The sequence below is a fragment of the Rhinoderma darwinii genome, chromosome 4, assembly GCF_050947455.1.
Source record: "Rhinoderma darwinii isolate aRhiDar2 chromosome 4, aRhiDar2.hap1, whole genome shotgun sequence".
NCBI classification, from domain to species: Eukaryota; Metazoa; Chordata; class Amphibia; order Anura; family Rhinodermatidae; genus Rhinoderma; species Rhinoderma darwinii.
Window position 1 is genome coordinate 5576068 of NC_134690.1, and position 20066 is coordinate 5596133.

The 20066-nt window shown below is 48.2% G+C and overlaps 1 protein-coding gene across 2 annotated transcripts in view; it reads right to left on the reverse strand.

The window, feature by feature from the left end:
- Positions 1 to 20066, reverse strand: part of DPYSL5 (dihydropyrimidinase like 5) — a 91153-nt gene that overhangs the window by 55404 nt on the left and 15683 nt on the right. For both annotated transcript variants that reach the window (XM_075860778.1, XM_075860779.1), the window contains exon 2: positions 9921 to 10185. In XM_075860778.1, coding sequence (XP_075716893.1) covers positions 9921 to 10181 — 261 coding nt within the window. In that variant the 5' untranslated portion in view covers positions 10182 to 10185. The remainder of the gene's footprint in view (positions 1 to 9920; positions 10186 to 20066) is intronic.

Genomic DNA, 20066 nt, shown 5'->3' on the forward strand with positions numbered 1-20066 from the left:
GTTACTGATACTCTGCTATGCCGCACAGGTCCGGCACCATCCACCGCCGCTCATACACATTAGATTATCAGCAGATACCACCAAAAATGGCGCCAAAGCTCTAACCTGTGTGGGATGCTATAGCCCGCGGGGAATACTGCAACACTATACTGCGCATTATACAAGCACTGACCCTATATCTGTGTAACCGAAGGCTACTCCCTCTCTCACTAGACTTAGTAATATTAAAACCTGACTATAGGCTGCTCTAATAACACCCCTGATGGATATGTGACAGAATACTCTCCCTTAGGAGAACCTGACTATAGGCTGCTCTAATAACACCCCTGATGGATATGTGACAGAATACTCTCCCTTAGGAGGACCTGGCTATAGGCTGCTCTAATACCACCCCTGATGGATATGTGACAGAATACTCTCCCTTAGGAGGACCTGACTATAGGCTGCTCTAATAACACCCCTGATAGATATGTGACAGAATACTCTCCCTTAGTAGAACCTGACTATAGGCTGCTCTAATACCACCCCATATAGATATGTGACAGAATACTCTCCCTTAGTAGAACCTGACTATAGGCTGCTCTAATAACACCCCTGATAGATATGTGACAGAATACTCTCCCTTAGGAGGACCTGACTATAGGCTGCTCTAATAACACCCCTGATAGATATGTGACAGAATACTCTCCCTTAGTAGAACCTGACTATAGGCTGCTCTAATACCACCCCTTATAGATATGTGACAATACTCTCCCTTAGTAGAACCTGACTATAGGCTGCTCTAATAACACCCCTGATAGATATGTGACAGAATACTCTCCCTTAGTAGAACCTGACTATAGGCTGCTCTAATACCACCCCATATAGATATGTGACAGAATACTCTCCCTTAGTAGAACCTGACTATAGGCTGCTCTAATAACACCCCTGATGGATATGTGACAGAATACTCTCCCTTAGTAGAACCTGACTATAGGCTGCTCTAATAACACCCCTGATAGATATGTGACAGAATACTCTCCCTTAGTAGAACCTGACTATAGGCTGCTCTAATAACACCCCTGATAGATATGTGACAGAATACTCTCCCTTAGTAGAACCTGACTATAGGCTGCTCTAATAACACCCCTGATAGATATGTGACAGAATACTCTCCCTTAGTAGAACCTGACTATAGGCTGCTCTAATAACACCCCTGATGGATATGTGACAGAATACTCTCCCTTAGGAGGACCTGACTATAGGCTGCTCTAATACCACCCCATATAGATATGTGACAGAATACTCTCCCTTAGTAGAACCTGACTATAGGCTGCTCTAATACCACCCCTGATGGATATGTGACAGAATACTCTCCCTTAGTAGAACCTGACTATAGGCTGCTCTAATACCACCCCTGATGGATATGTGACAGAATACTCTCCCTTAGGAGGACCTGACTATAGGCTGCTCTAATAACACCCCTGATAGATATGTGACAGAATACTCTCCCTTAGTAGAACCTGACTATAGGCTGCTCTAATAACACCCCTGATAGATATGTGACAGAATACTCTCCCTTAGTAGAACCTGACTATAGGCTGCTCTAATAACACCCCTGATAGATATGTGACAGAATACTCTCCCTTAGTAGAACCTGACTATAGGCTGCTCTAATAACACCCCTGATAGATATGAGACAGAATACTCTCCCTTAGTAGAACCTGACTATAGGCTGCTCTAATAACACCCCTGATGGATATGTGACAGAATACTCTCCCTTAGTAGAACCTGACTATAGGCTGCTCTAATAACACCCCTGATAGATATGTGACAGAATACTCTCCCTTAGTAGAACCTGACTATAGGCTGCTCTAATAACACCCCTGATAGATATGTGACAGAATACTCTCCCTTAGTAGAACCTGACTATAGGCTGCTCTAATAACACCCCTGATGGATATGTGACAGAATACTCTCCCTTAGTAGAACCTGACTATAGGCTGCTCTAATAACACCCCTGATGGATATGTGACAGAATACTCTCCCTTAGTAGAACCTGACTATAGGCTGCTCTAATAACACCCCTGATGGATATGTGACAGAATACTCTCCCTTAGTAGAACCTGACTATAGGCTGCTCTAATAACACCCCTGATGGATATGTGACAGAATACTCTCCCTTAGTAGAACCTGACTATAGGCTGCTCTAATAACACCCCTGATGGATATGTGACAGAATACTCTCCCTTAGTAGAACCTGACTATAGGCTGCTCTAATAACACCCCTGATGGATATGTGACAGAATACTCTCCCTTAGTAGAACCTGACTATAGGCTGCTCTAATAACACCCCTGATAGATATGTGACAGAATACTCTCCCTTAGTAGAACCTGACTATAGGCTGCTCTAATAACACCCCTGATGGATATGTGACAGAATACTCTCCCTTAGTAGAACCTGACTATAGGCTGCTCTAATAACACCCCTGATGGATATGTGACAGAATACTCTCCCTTAGTAGAACCTGACTATAGGCTGCTCTAATAACACTCATGATGGATATGTGACAGAATACTCTCCCTTAGTAGAACCTGACTATAGGCTGCTCTAATAACACTCATGATGGATATGTGACAGAATACTCTCCCTTAGGAGGACCTGACTATAGGCTGCTCTAATAACACCCCTGATAGATATGTGACAGAATACTCTCCCTTAGTAGAACCTGACTATAGGCTGCTCTAATAACACCCCTGATGGATATGTGACAGAATACTCTCCCTTAGTAGAACCTGACTATAGGCTGCTCTAATAACACCCCTGATGGATATGTGACAGAATACTCTCCCTTAGTAGAACCTGACTATAGGCTGCTCTAATAACACCCCTGATGGATATGTGACAGAATACTCTCCCTTAGTAGAACCTGACTATAGGCTGCTCTAATAACACCCCTGATGGATATGTGACAGAATACTCTCCCTTAGTAGAACCTGACTATAGGCTGCTCTAATAACACCCCTGATGGATATGTGACAGAATACTCTCCCTTAGTAGAACCTGACTATAGGCTGCTCTAATAACACCCCTGATAGATATGTGACAGAATACTCTCCCTTAGTAGAACCTGACTATAGGCTGCTCTAATAACACTCATGATGGATATGTGACAGAATACTCTCCCTTAGTAGAACCTGACTATAGGCTGCTCTAATAACACTCATGATGGATATGTGACAGAATACTCTCCCTTAGGAGGACCTGACTATAGGCTGCTCTAATAACACCCCTGATAGATATGTGACAGAATACTCTCCCTTAGTAGAACCTGACTATAGGCTGCTCTAATAACACCCCTGATGGATATGTGACAGAATACTCTCCCTTAGTAGAACCTGACTATAGGCTGCTCTAATAACACCCCTGATGGATATGTGACAGAATACTCTCCCTTAGTAGAACCTGACTATAGGCTGCTCTAATAACACCCCTGATGGATATGTGACAGAATACTCTCCCTTAGTAGAACCTGACTATAGGCTGCTCTAATAACACCCCTGATGGATATGTGACAGAATACTCTCCCTTAGTAGAACCTGACTATAGGCTGCTCTAATAACACCCCTGATGGATATGTGACAGAATACTCTCCCTTAGTAGAACCTGACTATAGGCTGCTCTAATAACACCCCTGATAGATATGTGACAGAATACTCTCCCTTAGTAGAACCTGACTATAGGCTGCTCTAATAACACTCATGATGGATATGTGACAGAATACTCTCCCTTAGTAGAACCTGACTATAGGCTGCTCTAGTAACTCTGAAAACAGAGGGATCCACCAACAAGATGTCTATGGTCTATGGCCAATCTGACAGCTCCGACGAGGAAAACGTTTTGGATGATGCGGGAAACGGGGCTGATAACGGTCACCCAAGCGCTTCTGTCCGCATAGTACACAATTTCGTGATTTACTTAATTAAATGTCCATGCGGCCTCACCTATGTAGGGGACACCACTCAACATATCACTGAATCCTCCTCGTTCTCTCCCCCTTTTTTCCCTCTGATCTTTGCATCTACAATTCTATATACATTGCCTTTGTTCTTTCATCTTTGTCTCTTCCATCATGCCGGTATTTTCCCAGTATGCATTCATCTCTTGTACATCGCTATATCCTCATATGGTCACATATGGTATACATCTGGTTATCCCTGATGTTATACGTACCCTAGAGATACAACAGAGCTTGCTTTCCAGGGACGGTGTAAATGACTAGCGCCCTCTATCTGGGGCTTGTGGAGCGTCTGGCAGACGCCATGACATCGATCCAGGTCTAACCTCATAGGAAGGTAATGTCTCCCTTCCACTCCACTTACCATCGCTCCTCTTTAGTTACTCCTGTTCTGGGCACCGGATTAGCGGTATCTTATGGCGCGGTCCCGGTGAATACACTACATTGTGATGATGTGCGCTAACAATGATGAAGGAAATGTTGTCCTGTTTTCTATGGTCCCTTCACTACACTGAAAATGTATCTTTTGCTTGATACGAAGCCTTGTCCGTTCACGTATTGAATGTGGATTTTTTTGACATTGTTAATATCTGTTTAAACCTAAAATGTATATAGGCTGATGTAGCTGAAGAACATATATATATATATGGTGTGTTTATTTCTCCATTTCTTGTAGCGATGGCGATAAAGGCCTTGGAGAGGCCGAAACGTCCACAATAATCGCTTGTTTCTAAAATATCATTTAATGTGTAGAAGCGTCCCGCGTGTAAGGTGTAGAAGCGTCCCGCGTGTAAGGTGTAGAAGCGTCCCGCGTGTAATGTGTAGAAGCGTCCCGCGTGTAAGGTGTAGAAGCGTCCCGCGTGTAAGGTGTAGAAGCGTCCCGCGTGTAAGGTGTAGAAGCGTCCCGCGTGTAAGGTGTAGAAGCGTCCCGCGTGTAAGGTGTAGAAGCGTCCCGCGTGTAATGTGTAGAAGCGTCCCGCGTGTAATGTGTAGAAGCGTCCCGCGTGTAATGTGTAGAAGCGTCCCGCGTGTAATGTGTAGAAGCGTCCCGCGTGTAATGTGTAGAAGCGTCCCGCGTGTAATGTGTAGAAGCGTCCCGCGTGTAATGTGTAGAAGCGTCCCGCGTGTAATGTGTAGAAGCGTCCCGCGTGTAATGTGTAGAAGCGTCCCGCGTGTAATGTGTAGAAGCGTCCCGCGTGTAATGTGTAGAAGCGTCCCGCGTGTAATGTGTAGAAGCGTCCCGCGTGTAATGTGTAGAAGCGTCCCGCGTGTAATGTGTAGAAGCGTCCCGCGTGTAATGTGTAGAAGCGTCCCGCGTGTAATGTGTGGAAGCGTCCCGCGTGTAATGTGTGGAAGCGTCCCGCGTGTAATGTGTGGAAGCGTCCCGCGTGTAATGTGTGGAAGCGTCCCGCGTGTAATGTGTGGAAGCGTCCCGCGTGTAATGTGTGGAAGCGTCCCGCGTGTAATGTGTGGAAGCGTCCCGCGTGTAATGTGTGGAAGCGTCCCGCGTGTAATGTGTGGAAGCGTCCCGCGTGTAATGTGTGGAAGCGTCCCGCGTGTAATGTGTGGAAGCGTCCCGCGTGTAATGTGTGGAAGCGTCCCGCGTGTAATGTGTGGAAGCGTCCCGCGTGTAATGTGTGGAAGCGTCCCGCGTGTAATGTGTGTAGAAGCGCCCCGCGTGTAATGTGTGTAGAAGCGCCCCGCGTGTAATGTGTGTAGAAGCGCCCCGCGTGTAATGTGTGTAGAAGCGCCCCGCGTGTAATGTGTGTAGAAGCGCCCCGCGTGTAATGTGTGTAGAAGCGCCCCGCGTGTAATGTGTGTAGAAGCGCCCCGCGTGTAATGTGTGTAGAAGCGCCCCGCGTGTAATGTGTGTAGAAGCGCCCCGCGTGTAATGTGTGTAAGCGCCCCGCGTGTAATGTGTGTAAGCGCCCCGCGTGTAATGTGTGTAAGCGCCCCGCATATAATGTGAGCCTTCTCGGAGCCTTCTCATATATATATAGAGAGAGAGGGAATGGAGCCGGAGCCTTCTCATATATATATATATATATATATATATATAGAGAGGGAATGGAGCCGGCTCCATTCCCTCTCTCTATATATGAGAAGGCTCCGGCTCCATTCCCTCTCTCTATATATGAGAAGGCTCCGGCTCCATTCCCTCTCTCTATATATGAGAAGGCTCCGGCTCCATTCCCTCTCTCTATATATGAGATGGCTCCGGCTCCATTCCCTCTCTCTATATATGAGATGGCTCCGGCTCCATTCCCTCTCTCTATATATGAGAAGGCTCCGGCTCCATTCCCTCTCTCTATATATGAGATGGCTCCGGCTCCATTCCCTCTCTCTATATATGAGAAGGCTCCGGCTCCATTCCCTCTCTCTATATATGAGAAGGCTCCGGCTCCATTCCCTCTCTCTATATATGAGAAGGCTCCGGCTCCATTCCCTCTCTCTATATATGAGAAGGCTCCGGCTCCATTCCCTCTCTCTATATATGAGAAGGCTCCGGCTCCATTCCCTCTCTCTATATATGAGAAGGCTCCGGCTCCATTCCCTCTCTCTATATATGAGAAGGCTCCGGCTCCATTCCCTCTCTCTATATATGAGAAGGCTCCGGCTCCATTCCCTCTCTCTATATATGAGGAGGCTCCGGCTCCATTCCCTCTCTCTATATATGAGAAGGCTCCGGCTCCATTCCCTCTCTCTCTATATATATGAGAAGGCTCCGGCTCCATTCCCTCTCTCTATATATGAGAAGGCTCCGGCTCCATTCCCTCTCTCTATATATGAGGAGGCTCCGGCTCCATTCCCTCTCTCTATATATGAGATGGCTCCGGCTCCATTCCCTCTCTCTATGGGCTCCGTCTACATATCGCAGATAATATATGTAAAACCTGACTATAAGCTGCTCTAATACAGAACACTGAAGATAAATGGGTCTCGGCAATAATATTTTACCCTATACACTATATGGCCATATGTATGTGGACGCCCCTCCTAATAATTGAGTTCAGGTGTTTCAGCCACAACCATTGCAGACAGGGCCATAAAATCATGCACACAGCCGTGTCACCTCTATAGACAGACATTACTAGTAGTACGGGTGGTACTAACGAGCTCCGAAATCAAGGGAATAGAAGAGTGGAGGCTGGGGCTGAACTTTATATTAACACCCATATCCAATAAGCTCATATCAATGTAAAGGTCGGGGGTGCAACGGCGGATCATCATTGGGCGTTTTGGGAGAACGCCCGAGGCTCCCGGGGGGCCCATGGCCGCCCCAAGTACAATGCAATGGTCTGTATTTAGGGGGTCTGGTCTGGGGTCTGTTAGTTTAAGGGGTCTGTATTTAGGGGGTCTGAGGTTCTGTATTAGTTTAAGGGGTCTGGTCTCTGTATTAGTTTATGGGTCTGTATGTAGGGGGCCTGGTCTGGGGTCTGTATTAGTTTAGGGGAGTCAGGTCTGGGGTCTGTATTTAGGAGTCTGGTCCGAGGTCTGTATTTAAGGTGCTTGTTCTGGGGTCTATATTTGTTTAGGGGGGTCTGGTCTGGGGACGGCAATAGTTTAGAAGGTCTGGGGTCTGTATGCATTCTAATTTATTAGTCTGAGTAAACGGGGTTGTCCGGGCACATCGATAGATCATCAGTATGAAAAACGGTCTGTGCCCGGACAACCCCTTTAATGTTTGGTTCTGGGCCTTTGTGTCTGAATTTTTGTGTTTCTATAGAAGCTGGAAATGGCTGCAGAAGCGAGGAGCAAAGATGTCTCATCAAGAGAAGTCGCCATACTGGTCTGTGTCAGATGGAGAAGAAAAGAGAATGACTCCAATCAGAGAAGACGTTACCTGTGAGTCACTGGATCTATAGAGGACCTGTCCGCTCTCCTGACACGTCTGTTGTAGGAAATCCTTGTAGTCTACATATCTCTGTGTACCCAGGACTAATAGACAAATGTGTGTTCCCATTCCCATTGTCAAGAGGATTTGTCTCTACACAGTGTGATACTGTCAGCGATGGTAGGAGACTGTCAGTATGTAGGGACGCAGCCCTTTGACACGAGCAATCGTAACAACCATTTGTCAATGCTCGGACAGAAAGGTGGTGTTCACTATAGACACGGCAGAGGGGCGGTGGGGAAGGGGGGCCCAAGTTTGTGTAACAGCCAAGGGCCTGTGGTCTACTTAATCCGCCACTAGTGGAACGGGATACTCTGCCCCTCCTCCGCTATGGCCTGATCTTACATACTGGAGATAATATTAGTACTACCTGACTATAGGCTGCTCTATTGATGGCACATGACTATGGTATTGGATCAGAGCACGGCAGCGGTGGGATGTGTATGACGGACCCTCTGATCTCCGGCCTTCGTCTTGTTAGTGCTTGGGAGCCGCCTGTCAGTCCTGGTCTCCGCTGTACGTGTGAATTATTAATACAGATGTGTCTGGCGCGCCGTCTGTGATGTCGGCACCCTCCGCGCTTCCTCTCATCACAGAGGACGGCTCGGATGTAACCCTCGCTGTGCTGCAGAGAATATTGTGCACCCTCCCCCTCAGCGAGCAGGAAACATTTAGGGACTACAAACAATGCAGCACGGGCTAAATAATACACAGAGCGCGGCCCCCGAAGCGTGAGACTGCCGACCCATCCATCCATCCTCCATGACTAGAAGATTATCTATTCACCACATTGTCTCCGGTGTAATGAAGAGGAGCAGCGTCAGGGTGTATGTGGGCTGTCATGTGGGTGTTCATCCATCAGTGCCGGAATGTCGCCCTCTTATGTATGTAGGCACAGCGGAGTGACTATGGGAATAATATACATAAGACCGATAGTCCTTGTGGGCGGGGAGGATAGGGAAAGAGTGACCAGGTGACCAAAGACAGGTCTCCAGAGCCTCCAAAATGGCTGACCATGGTAGCATCTTCCTGTCCGCAGTTATGGTAAGAAGAGCAGCTCTGGAGCAAATAAATCATAGCGGTTCTGACTGATTGACACGGTCTGGTTTCGGAAACCTAGTAAAACATCCTTTTACGTGTTTGGCTTAAAGACGAGATCCGATATTGGAACGTTTCCTGTGGCCTCGCCCTCCTGTCTGCGACCACACCCTCGCGCCTGGCCACACCCTCGCGCCTGGCCACACCCTCGTGCCTGCGACAAACATAGCAAATTCGAATCTTCAAGTCAATGACATTCTGCTTAGAAAGAGCCCACGGGTCTCCGCTCCACACGATCTCCGGGTGGTCCTGATGGTTGACAATGGTGCATTTAAAGGGCACCTACAATGATGTTCGCAGCCGTGTCTCCTGCCAGAGAGGGATGTAGGGAGAGGCGGCGGGCAGGAGAGCAGGTGGTTGGCTTAGGCAATCATACAACGCTAGAAGACTCCACTAGTCGGGTCTGCCACTGTAAACTTCTAGCAGAAGACTCAACACCATTGGAGCTGCCCTTAAAAATTACAATGAGGAGTGATCACGTGATCGGTCATGTGATCACACAAAAAACAAAAGCACAAAACGAATGATAGCGCTGCATACGCAAAACGAAGAAACTATAGGTGGTCCCTACATAATTGTCCCCCGTCCGCCCCGCATGTGAGCTACACAAGAGGTCCATTGTGACGTGAAGTCTAGTGGTCACCTGAGGAGCGGCTCCTCTTCTGGACGCCCGGTGTTTACTACAACATCGACAATACTCCATAGCACCTCCAAGTTCTCTACCAGACCCGAGACAGCAGAGGCGGCAAAGAGATGCGAGACCTATCAGCTTGAGAGCGAACTCTTAATGCAGCTCTGGAAGTGACTGGAGTATTAGTCAGGATGTGAAGCAGAAGATTTATACAATGACGGAACCTGTAAAATGATGTCAAATAGAACCCAACCGGAAGACAAGACGGGAGGCCGTCCGTCCTGTAGGGTGACCTTACCTTGGTGCCGTTGTAGAAGTCATCCATGCAGGTGGCATTCATGAAGGTCTGATGAAAGTGGGTGCTAGTGTCTATGCCACCGGGGATGACCAGTTTTCCGGTGGCATCAATGACTTTTGCTCCTCCGGGTATCATGAGTTCCCGTCCCACCTGCTGGATGATGCCGTTCTCAATGTACACGTCGGCTTCTTGGGTGCAGTCATCGTTCACCACCTTACCCCCTTTAATGAGGATCCGGACACTGGCTGCGTTGGCATGCATGGCTCTGGAAGAAGGTGGTACAAAGGTTTAACGTTTATTGTGGACAGGTTACAAATAGTGAGAGATAGGGTTATCAGCAGCACAGAATATTTCAGGAGAGGATCTTTCCTGCTCATGTGGTAGACCTTGACCTGCCCATTCATGAGAAGGGAAAGAAGCCCAAGTGGAAGGTCATGAACCGAAGGAAGAAGGGACAAGGTGACTCATAGTTGAATTTAACGTCTAGAATTTACAGCTGGCCCTGAGATCATATCGATGATTGACCACCGGGGGCTGTATATGAAAGGGCAGCAGCAATATGAGATTATAAACTCTACTCAGAAGATCCATAGAACGATCAGACACGACTAAGACAAGACTAATGAGTCCACAAGACCTGGTCCAGAGCTCGAAGGAAAAACAATGGACCCAATGGTCCTCTATTATCTGACCAAAGGCCTCATGGCCCAAAAAATGACTAAAAAAAACTAAATAAATTGCATTCTCTCAAAAAACGCTGGAAAAAAACCCCAAACACAACTGTCCCAGAAAACACCCTAGAAACCAGCGCCACCAAGAGGACATTGCAGAACCCACACATCTAACAACACCAAGAAACAGACAATTATTCTATACACCACCAAGGAACCTACAATTCACAAAGTACATAACAGAACCAACACCTCGTTCATACAACACCCGGAACGTCACAATGATCCCTCACAACACACGGAACGTACACCACCTCCAGACAACACCCGGTACCTCACAATGATCCCTCACAACATAAAGGAACGTACACCTCCTCCAGACAACACCCGGAACGTCACAATGATCCCTCACAACACCCGGAACGTACACCTCCTCCATACAACACCCGGAACGTACACCACCTCCAGACAACACCCGGAACGTCACAATGATCCCTCACAACACACGGAACGTACACCTCCTCCAGACAACACCCGGAACGTCACAATGATCCCTCACAACACACGGAACGTACGCCACCTCCAGACAACACCCGGAACGTCACAACGATCCCTCACAACATAAAGGAACGTACACCTCCTCCATACAACACCCAGAACCTCACAATGATCCCTCACAACACTAAGGAACATACACCTCTTCCATACAACACCCAGAACCTCACAATGATGCCTCACAACACTAAGGAACGTACACCTCCTCCATACAACACCCGGAACGTACACGTCCTCTATACAACACCCGGAAACTCAGAATGATCCCTCACAACATAAAGGAACGTACACCTCCTCCATACAACACCCAGAACGTCACAATGATTAATCACCACACTAAGGAACATACAACATCCGGACCTTACAATGATGTCTCACCACACTAAGGAACGTACACCTCCTCCATACAACACCCGGAACCTCACAATCATGCCTCACCACACTAAGTAACATACACCTCCTCCATACAACACCAAGAACCTCACAATGATACATTACAACACTAAGGAACATACACCACCTCCATACAACACCCGGAACCTCACAATGATACATCACAACACTAAGGAACATACACCATCTCCATACAACACCCTGAACCTCACAATGATGCCTCACAGCACCCGGAACATACACCACCTCCATACAACACCCGGAACGTACACCTCCTCCATACAACACCCGGAACGTACACCTCCTCCGGACAACCGTAATCTCACAATGATGCCTCACAACCCCCGGAACGTACAACTCCTCCATACAACACCCGGAACGTACACCTCCTCCATACAACACCCGGAATCTCACAATGATGCCTCAACGCTAAGAAACATAAACCTTCTCCATACAACACCCAGAACCTCACAATGATGTCTCACCACACTAAGGAACATACACCTCCTTCAGACAACACCCGGAATCTCACAATGATACCTCACAACACCCGGAACGTACACCTTCTCCAGACAACACCGGGAATCTCACAATGCTGCCTCACAACACCTGGAACGTACACCTCCTCCATACAACACCCAGAATCTCACAATGATGCCTCACAACACTAAGGAACCTACACCTCCTCCATACAACACCCAGAACCTCATAGTCCTCCTCACAGCACTAAGGAACATACACCTCCTCCAGACAACACCCAGAACCTCATAGTCCTCCTCACAACACTAAGGAACATACACCTCCTCCAGACAACACCCAGAACCTCATAGTCCTCCCCACAACACTAAGGAACATACACCTCCTCCAGACAACACCCAGAACCTCATAGTCCTCCTCACAACACTAAGGAACATACACCTCCTCCAGACAACACCCAGAACCTCATAGTCCTCCCCACAACACTAAGGAACATACACCTCCTCCAGACAACACCCAGAACCTCATAGTCCTCCTCACAACACTAAGGAACGTACACCTCCTCCAGACAACACCCAGAACCTCATAGTCCTCCTCACAGCACTAAGGAAGACACGGAGCTTCAGCAGAACATCACGACACCCACCAGGCTCTATCAAAGAACATCTGTGAACCACAGAGAAAGCCAAGACAACACTGGGGAACCCAAGAAAAACTAGGGACTCAAGAGCTCAAATACAAGACCAAGGAATCCAAACAAAGGCATCATAACCCAGAGAACGGCCGGAAAATGCTAGAAAAAAACGTAACATCTCCAAGAGAACACAGAAAAAAGGAAAACCACAGCTGACCCAGACAACTGCTAGAAACTGGCACCACCAGGAGGACATTGCGGAACCCACACATCTCCTAATAACACCAACAAACGCAGACCGGCATCTACGAGGCTATAAGTACTGACGGGGCTGCTGCGATCTGTAGTCCTCCAAGAGGCGGAGATACTAATACTTATACAGTAACAGGGCTATGAAGGCCAGCGCTGCCTGTAAATAAATCAATCTTTTACACCTCTGAATGGTTCGGCCCTTTAAATGACTCCATAAATTAGAAGGCTGTTGTGTAAATGCAGCTCTGGATGTGACTGTAGTATAAGAAATGATGTATGTCAGAATGTGTACAATGTTACTATGCAATATATAGAGACTATATAGAGATATAAACTGTAAAGTGCTGTTCAAAGGAGGAGCTGTTCTTTGAATGCTGCTCTGGATGTGACTGGAGCATAGGATGTAACTCAGGATGACTATGAGAAAATATTGCAATATCCGTATTATGTCATTTTCTATAAGATTCCTGGAGCTCTGCAGTGACTCTTCCTGGGAACACAATGTCTATGACACCACAGACGTTTTAGAAGATAAGCTGGCCGGCGGATGCCTGCGGCGGGCAGATCGTGCCTGTCACTTCCAGTAAGTGATCAAAAAGCTGCAGCAACCCAGGGTGACCGCTGCAAACACCGGAGACCGGTTACCACAGACTTGTCTATTGCACGTTCTCATGATTCAGCCTAGAAATGTACACGAACAGCCGAACCCCAGAGATACAGAGGAACAGAGCACATGACTAGCGGCGTATATGGGGGGAGGGGGTCCAACATGCCCGCTGCATCACGTATTAGATCGCCATTTCCACCCTACGACTCGAATGACGAGACTCTCACATTCTATGGATAGAGATTGCACAAGCCACTGCTCTAACTGTAAAGAACCCTGCTAATCTACAGGGCGGAAACAGAATATGTGACCACCGGGCCCCCGAGACTGTAAAGAAACTACAGGACTGTGGGCGCAGCATCGCTGAGGTCTAGTATTATACAGGACCAACAGGGACCTACGTCAGGAGAAAGAAGTTTTATGGTCTATTGCAGGTTACGGGGGGGGGGGGGGGATGTGGGCGGGGGTATATTTATATATAGAGACTGCCCTCCTTTAAAGAAGGTCTATAAAATATTCTCTAAAAAGTCTCACAAGAATGTCTCTAATACTAAAAAAACTTAAAACAGACCCAATCTTCGCCCCGGAGATTCTGTCCTTAGCTATTACTAAACCTGCCCTACTGCTCTTACTGTAAAGAACTCTGCTGTGTTGGGAGTCCTAATAAAGCGCACACTAATGTCTTCCCTTCTCTTCCCCCTGATCATTCAGTGCTGTCTCTCCTTTTTGCCTCATACCCGTTTTCCTTTCTTTTACCGCCTCCTTTTCCTTTGCTAGAACCCCAAATCTTGCTATTACGCCCCACATGGAGGGGATTATCACCCTTCGTCCTCATGTACCCACAACAGGTCATCATTGGAGAACCTCAAGGAATACTCGTCATATCTAGGGACCAGCTCTACCAGCCCTTTCCTGCTATACTCTGACTATGTCACGTCCTACTGCTCTTACTGTGGAGAACCTCGCTCTGTTTACAGGTTAGGAATATAAAAATGTACTGCTCGTACTGTAGAGAATAATGGTCCCCATAAACCCCATACAACACACCCGACCGCAATAATCCCAGAGCCGGGGATAATACAACACACCGCGCCGTAATAATCCCAGAGCCGGGAATAATACAACACACCGCACCGTAATAATCCCAGAGCCGGGGATAATACAACACACCGCACCGCAATAATTCCAGAGCCGGGGATAATACAACACACCGCACCGTAATAATCCCAGAGCCGGGGATAATACAACACACCGCACCGCAATAATTCCAGAGCCGGGGATAATACAACACACCGCACCGTAATAATCCCAGAGCCGGGGATAATACAACACACCGCACCGCAATAATTCCAGAGCCGGGGATAATACAACACACCGCACCGTAATAATCCCAGAGCCGGGGATAATACAACACACCGCACCGTAATAATCCCAGAGCCGGGAATAATACAACACACCTCACCAAAATAATCCCAGAGCCGGGAATAATACAACACACCGCGCCGTAATAATCCCAGAGCCGGAGATAATACAACACACCGCACCGTAATAATCCCAGAGCCGGGAATAATACAACACACCGCACCGTAATAATCCCAGAGCCGGAGATAATACAACACATCGCACCGTAATAATCCCAGAGCCGGGGATAATACAACACACCGCACCGCAATAATTCCAGAGCCGGGGATAATACAACACACCGCACCGTAATAATCCCAGAGCCGGAGATAATACAACACACCGCACCGTAATAATCCCAGAGCCGGAGATAATACAACACACCGCACCGTAATAATCCCAGAGCCGGGGATAATACAACACACCGCACCAAAATAATCCCAGAGCCGGGAATAATACAACACACCGCGCCGTAATAATCCCAGAGCCGGAGATAATACAACACACCGCACCGTAATAATCCCAGAGCCGGAGATAATACAACACACCGCACCGTAATAATCCCAGAGCCGGAGATAATACAACACACCGCACCGTAATAATCCCAGAGCCGGAGATAATACAACACACCGCACCGTAATAATCCCAGAGCCGGGAATAATACAACACACCGCACCGTAATAATCCCAGAGCCGGAGATAATACAACACACCGCACCAAAATAATCCCAGAGCCGGGAATAATACAACACACCGCGCCGTAATAATCCCAGAGCCGGGAATAATACAACACACCGCACCGTAATAATCCCAGAGCCGGGAATAATACAACACACCGCACCGTAATAATCCCAGAGCCGGAGATAATACAACACACCGCGCCGTAATAATCCCAGAGCCGGGGATAATACAACACACCGCACCGTAATAATCCCAGAGCCGGGGATAATACAACACACCGCACCGTAATAATCCCAGAGCCGGGGATAATACAACACACCGCGCCGTAATAAACCCAGAGCCGGAGATAATACAACACACCGCACCGTAATAATTCCAGAGCCGGGGATAATACAACACACCGCACCGTAATAATCCCAGAGCCGGAGATAATACAACACACCGCACCGTAATAATCCCAGAGCCGGAGATAATACAACACACCGCACCGTAATAATCCCAGAGCCGGGGATAATACAACACACCGCACCGTAATAATCCCAGAGCCGGAGATAATACAACACACCGCACCGTAATAATCCCAGAGCCGGAGATAATACAACACACCGCACCGTAATAATCCCAGAGCCGGGGATAATACAACACACCGCACCGTAATAATCCCAGAGCCGGAGATAATACAACACACCGCACCGTAATAATCCCAGAGCCGGAGATGATACAACACACCGCACCGTAATAATCCCAGAGCCGGAGATAACACAACACACCGCACCGTAATAATCCCAGAGCCGGGAATAATACAACACACCGCGCCGTAATAATCGCAGAGCCGGAGATAATACAACACACCGCACCGTAATAATCCCAGAGCCGGAGATAATACAACACACCGCGCCGTAATAATCCCAGAGCCGGGGATAATACAACACACCGCGCCGTAATAATCCCAGAGCCGGGGATAATACAACACACCGCGCCGTAATAATCCCAGAGCCGGAGATAATACAACACACCGCACCGTAATAATCCCAGAGCCGGGGATAATACAACACACCGCACCGTAATAATCCCAGAGCCGGAGATAATACAACACACCGCACCGTAATAATCCCAGAGCCGGGGATAATACAACACACCGCACCGTAATAATCCCAGAGCCGGGGATAATACAACACACCGCGCCGTAATAATCCCAGAGCCGGGGATAATACAACACACCGCGCCGTAATAATCCCAGAGCCGGGGATAATACAACACACCGCGCCGTAATAATCCCAGAGCCGGGGATAATACAACACACCGCGCCGTAATAATCCCAGAGCCGGGGATAATACAACACACCGCGCCGTAATAATCCCAGAGCCGGGGATAATACAACACACCGCGCCGTAATAATCCCAGAGCCGGGGATAATACAACACACCGCGCCGTAATAATCCCAGAGCCGGGGATAATACAACACACCGCGCCGTAATAATCCCAGAGCCGGGGATAATACAACACACCGCGCCGTAATAATCCCAGAGCCGGGGATAATACAACACACCGCGCCGTAATAATCCCAGAGCCGGGGATAATACAACACACCGCGCCGTAATAATCCCAGAGCCGGGGATAATACAACACACCGCGCCGTAATAATCCCAGAGCCGGAGATAATACAACACACCGCACCGTAATAATCCCAGAGCCGGGGATAATACAACACACCGCACCGTAATAATCCCAGAGCCGGGGATAATACAACACACCGCGCCGTAATAAACCCAGAGCCGGAGATAATACAACACACCGCACCGTAATAATCCCAGAGCCGGAGATGATACAACACACCGCGCCGTAATAAACCCAGAGCCGGAGATAATACAACACACCGCACCGTAATAATCCCAGAGCCGGGGATAATACAACACACCGCACCGTAATAATCCCAGAGCCAGAGATAATACAACACACCGCACCGTAATAATCCCAGAGCCGGGGATAATACAACACACCGCACCGTAATAATCCCAGAGCCGGAGATAATACAACACACCGCACCGTAATAATCCCAGAGCCGGGGATAATACAACACACCGCACCGTAATAATCCCAGAGCCGGGGATAATACAACACACCGCACCGTAATAATCCCAGAGCCGGAGATAATACAACACACCGCACCGTAATAATCCCAGAGCCGGGGATAATACAACACACCGCACCGTAATAATCCCAGAGCCGGAGATAATACAACACACCGCGCCGTAATAATCCCAGAGCCGGGGATAATACAACACACCGCGCCGTAATAATCCCAGAGCCGGAGATAATACAACACACCGCACCGTAATAATCCCAGAGCCGGAGATAATACAACACACCGCACCGTAATAATCCCAGAGCCGGGGATAATACAACACACCGCACCGTAATAGTCCCAGAGCCGGAGATAATACAACACACCGCGCCGTAATAATCCCAGAGCCGGAGATAATACAACACACCGCGCCGTAATAATCCCAGAGCCGGAGATAATACAACACACCGCGCCGTAATAATCCCAGAGCCGGGAATAATACAACACACCGCACCGTAATGATCCCAGAGCCGGAGATGATACAACACACCGCACCGTAATGATCCCAGAGCCGGAGATGATACAACACACCGCACCGTAATAATCCCAGAGCCGGAGATAATACAACACAACACACCGCACCGTAATAATCCCAGAGCCGGGAATAATACAACACACCGCACCGTAATAATCCCAGAGCCGGGAATAATACAACACACCGCACCGTAATAATCCCAGAGCCGGGGATAATACAACACACCGCACCGTAATAATCCCAGAGCCGGGGATAATACAACACACCGCACCGTAATAATCCCAGAGCCGAGGATAATACAACACACCGCGCCGTAATAATCCCAGAGCCGGGGATAATACAACACACCGCACCGTAATAATCCCAGAGCCGGAGATAATACAACACACCGCACCGTAATAATCCCAGAGCCGAGGATAATACAACACACCGCACCGTAATAATCCCAGAGCCGAGGATAATACAACACACCGCGCCGTAATAATCCCAGAGCCGGGGATAATACAACACACCGCGCCGTAATAATCCCAGAGCCGGAGATAATACAACACACCGCACCGTAATAATCCCAGAGCCGGAGATAATACAACACACCGCGCCGCAATAATCCCAGAGCCGGAGATAATACAACACATCGCACCGTAATAATCCCAGAGCCGGAGATAATACAACACACCGCACCGTAATAATCCCAGAGCCGGAGATAATACAACACACCGCGCCGTAATAATCCCAGAGCCGGGGATAATACAACACACCGCACCGTAATAATCCCAGAGCCGGGGATAATACAACACACCGCACCGTAATAATCCCAGAGCCGGGGATAATACAACACACCGCACCGTAATAATCCCAGAGCCGGAGATAATACAACACACCGCACCGTAATAATCCCAGAGCCGGAGATAATACAACACACCGCGCCGTAATAATCCCAGAGCCGGAGATAATACAACACACCGCACCGTAATAATCCCAGAGCCGGAGATAATACAACACACCGCACCGTAATAATCCCAGAGCCGGGAATAATACAACACACCGCACCGTAATAATCCCAGAGCCGGAGATGATACAACACACCGCACCGTAATAATCCCAGAGCCGGGAATAATACAACACACCGCACCGTAATAATCCCAGAGCCGGGGATAATACAACACACCGCACCGTAATAATCCCAGAGCCGGAGATAATACAACACACCGCGCCGTAATAATACCAGAGCCGGGAATAATACAACACACCGCACCGTAATAATCCCAGAGCCGAGGATAATACAACACACCGCACCGTAATAATCCCAGAGCCGGAGATAATACAACACACCGCGCCGTAATAATCCCAGAGCCGGAGATAATACAACACACCGCACCGTAATAATCCCAGAGCCGGAGATAATACAACACACCGCACCGTAATAATCCCAGAGCCGGAGATAATACAACACACCGCACCGTAATAATCCCAGAGCAGGAGATAATACAACACACCGCACCGTAATAATCCCAGAGCCGGGGATAATACAACACACCGCACCGTAATAATCCCAGAGCCGGAGATAATACAACACACCGCACCGTAATAATCCCAGAGCCGGAGATAATACAACACACCGCACCGTAATAATCCCAGAGCCGGGGATAATACAACACACCGCACCGTAATAATCCCAGAGCCGAGGATAATACAACACATCGCACCGTAATAATCCCAGAGCCGGAGATAATACAACACACCGCACCGTAATAATCCCAGAGCCGGGGATAATACAACACACCGCACCGTAATAATCCCAGAGCCGAGGATAATACAACACATCGCACCGTAATAATCCCAGAGCCGGGAATAATACAACACACCGCACCGTAAT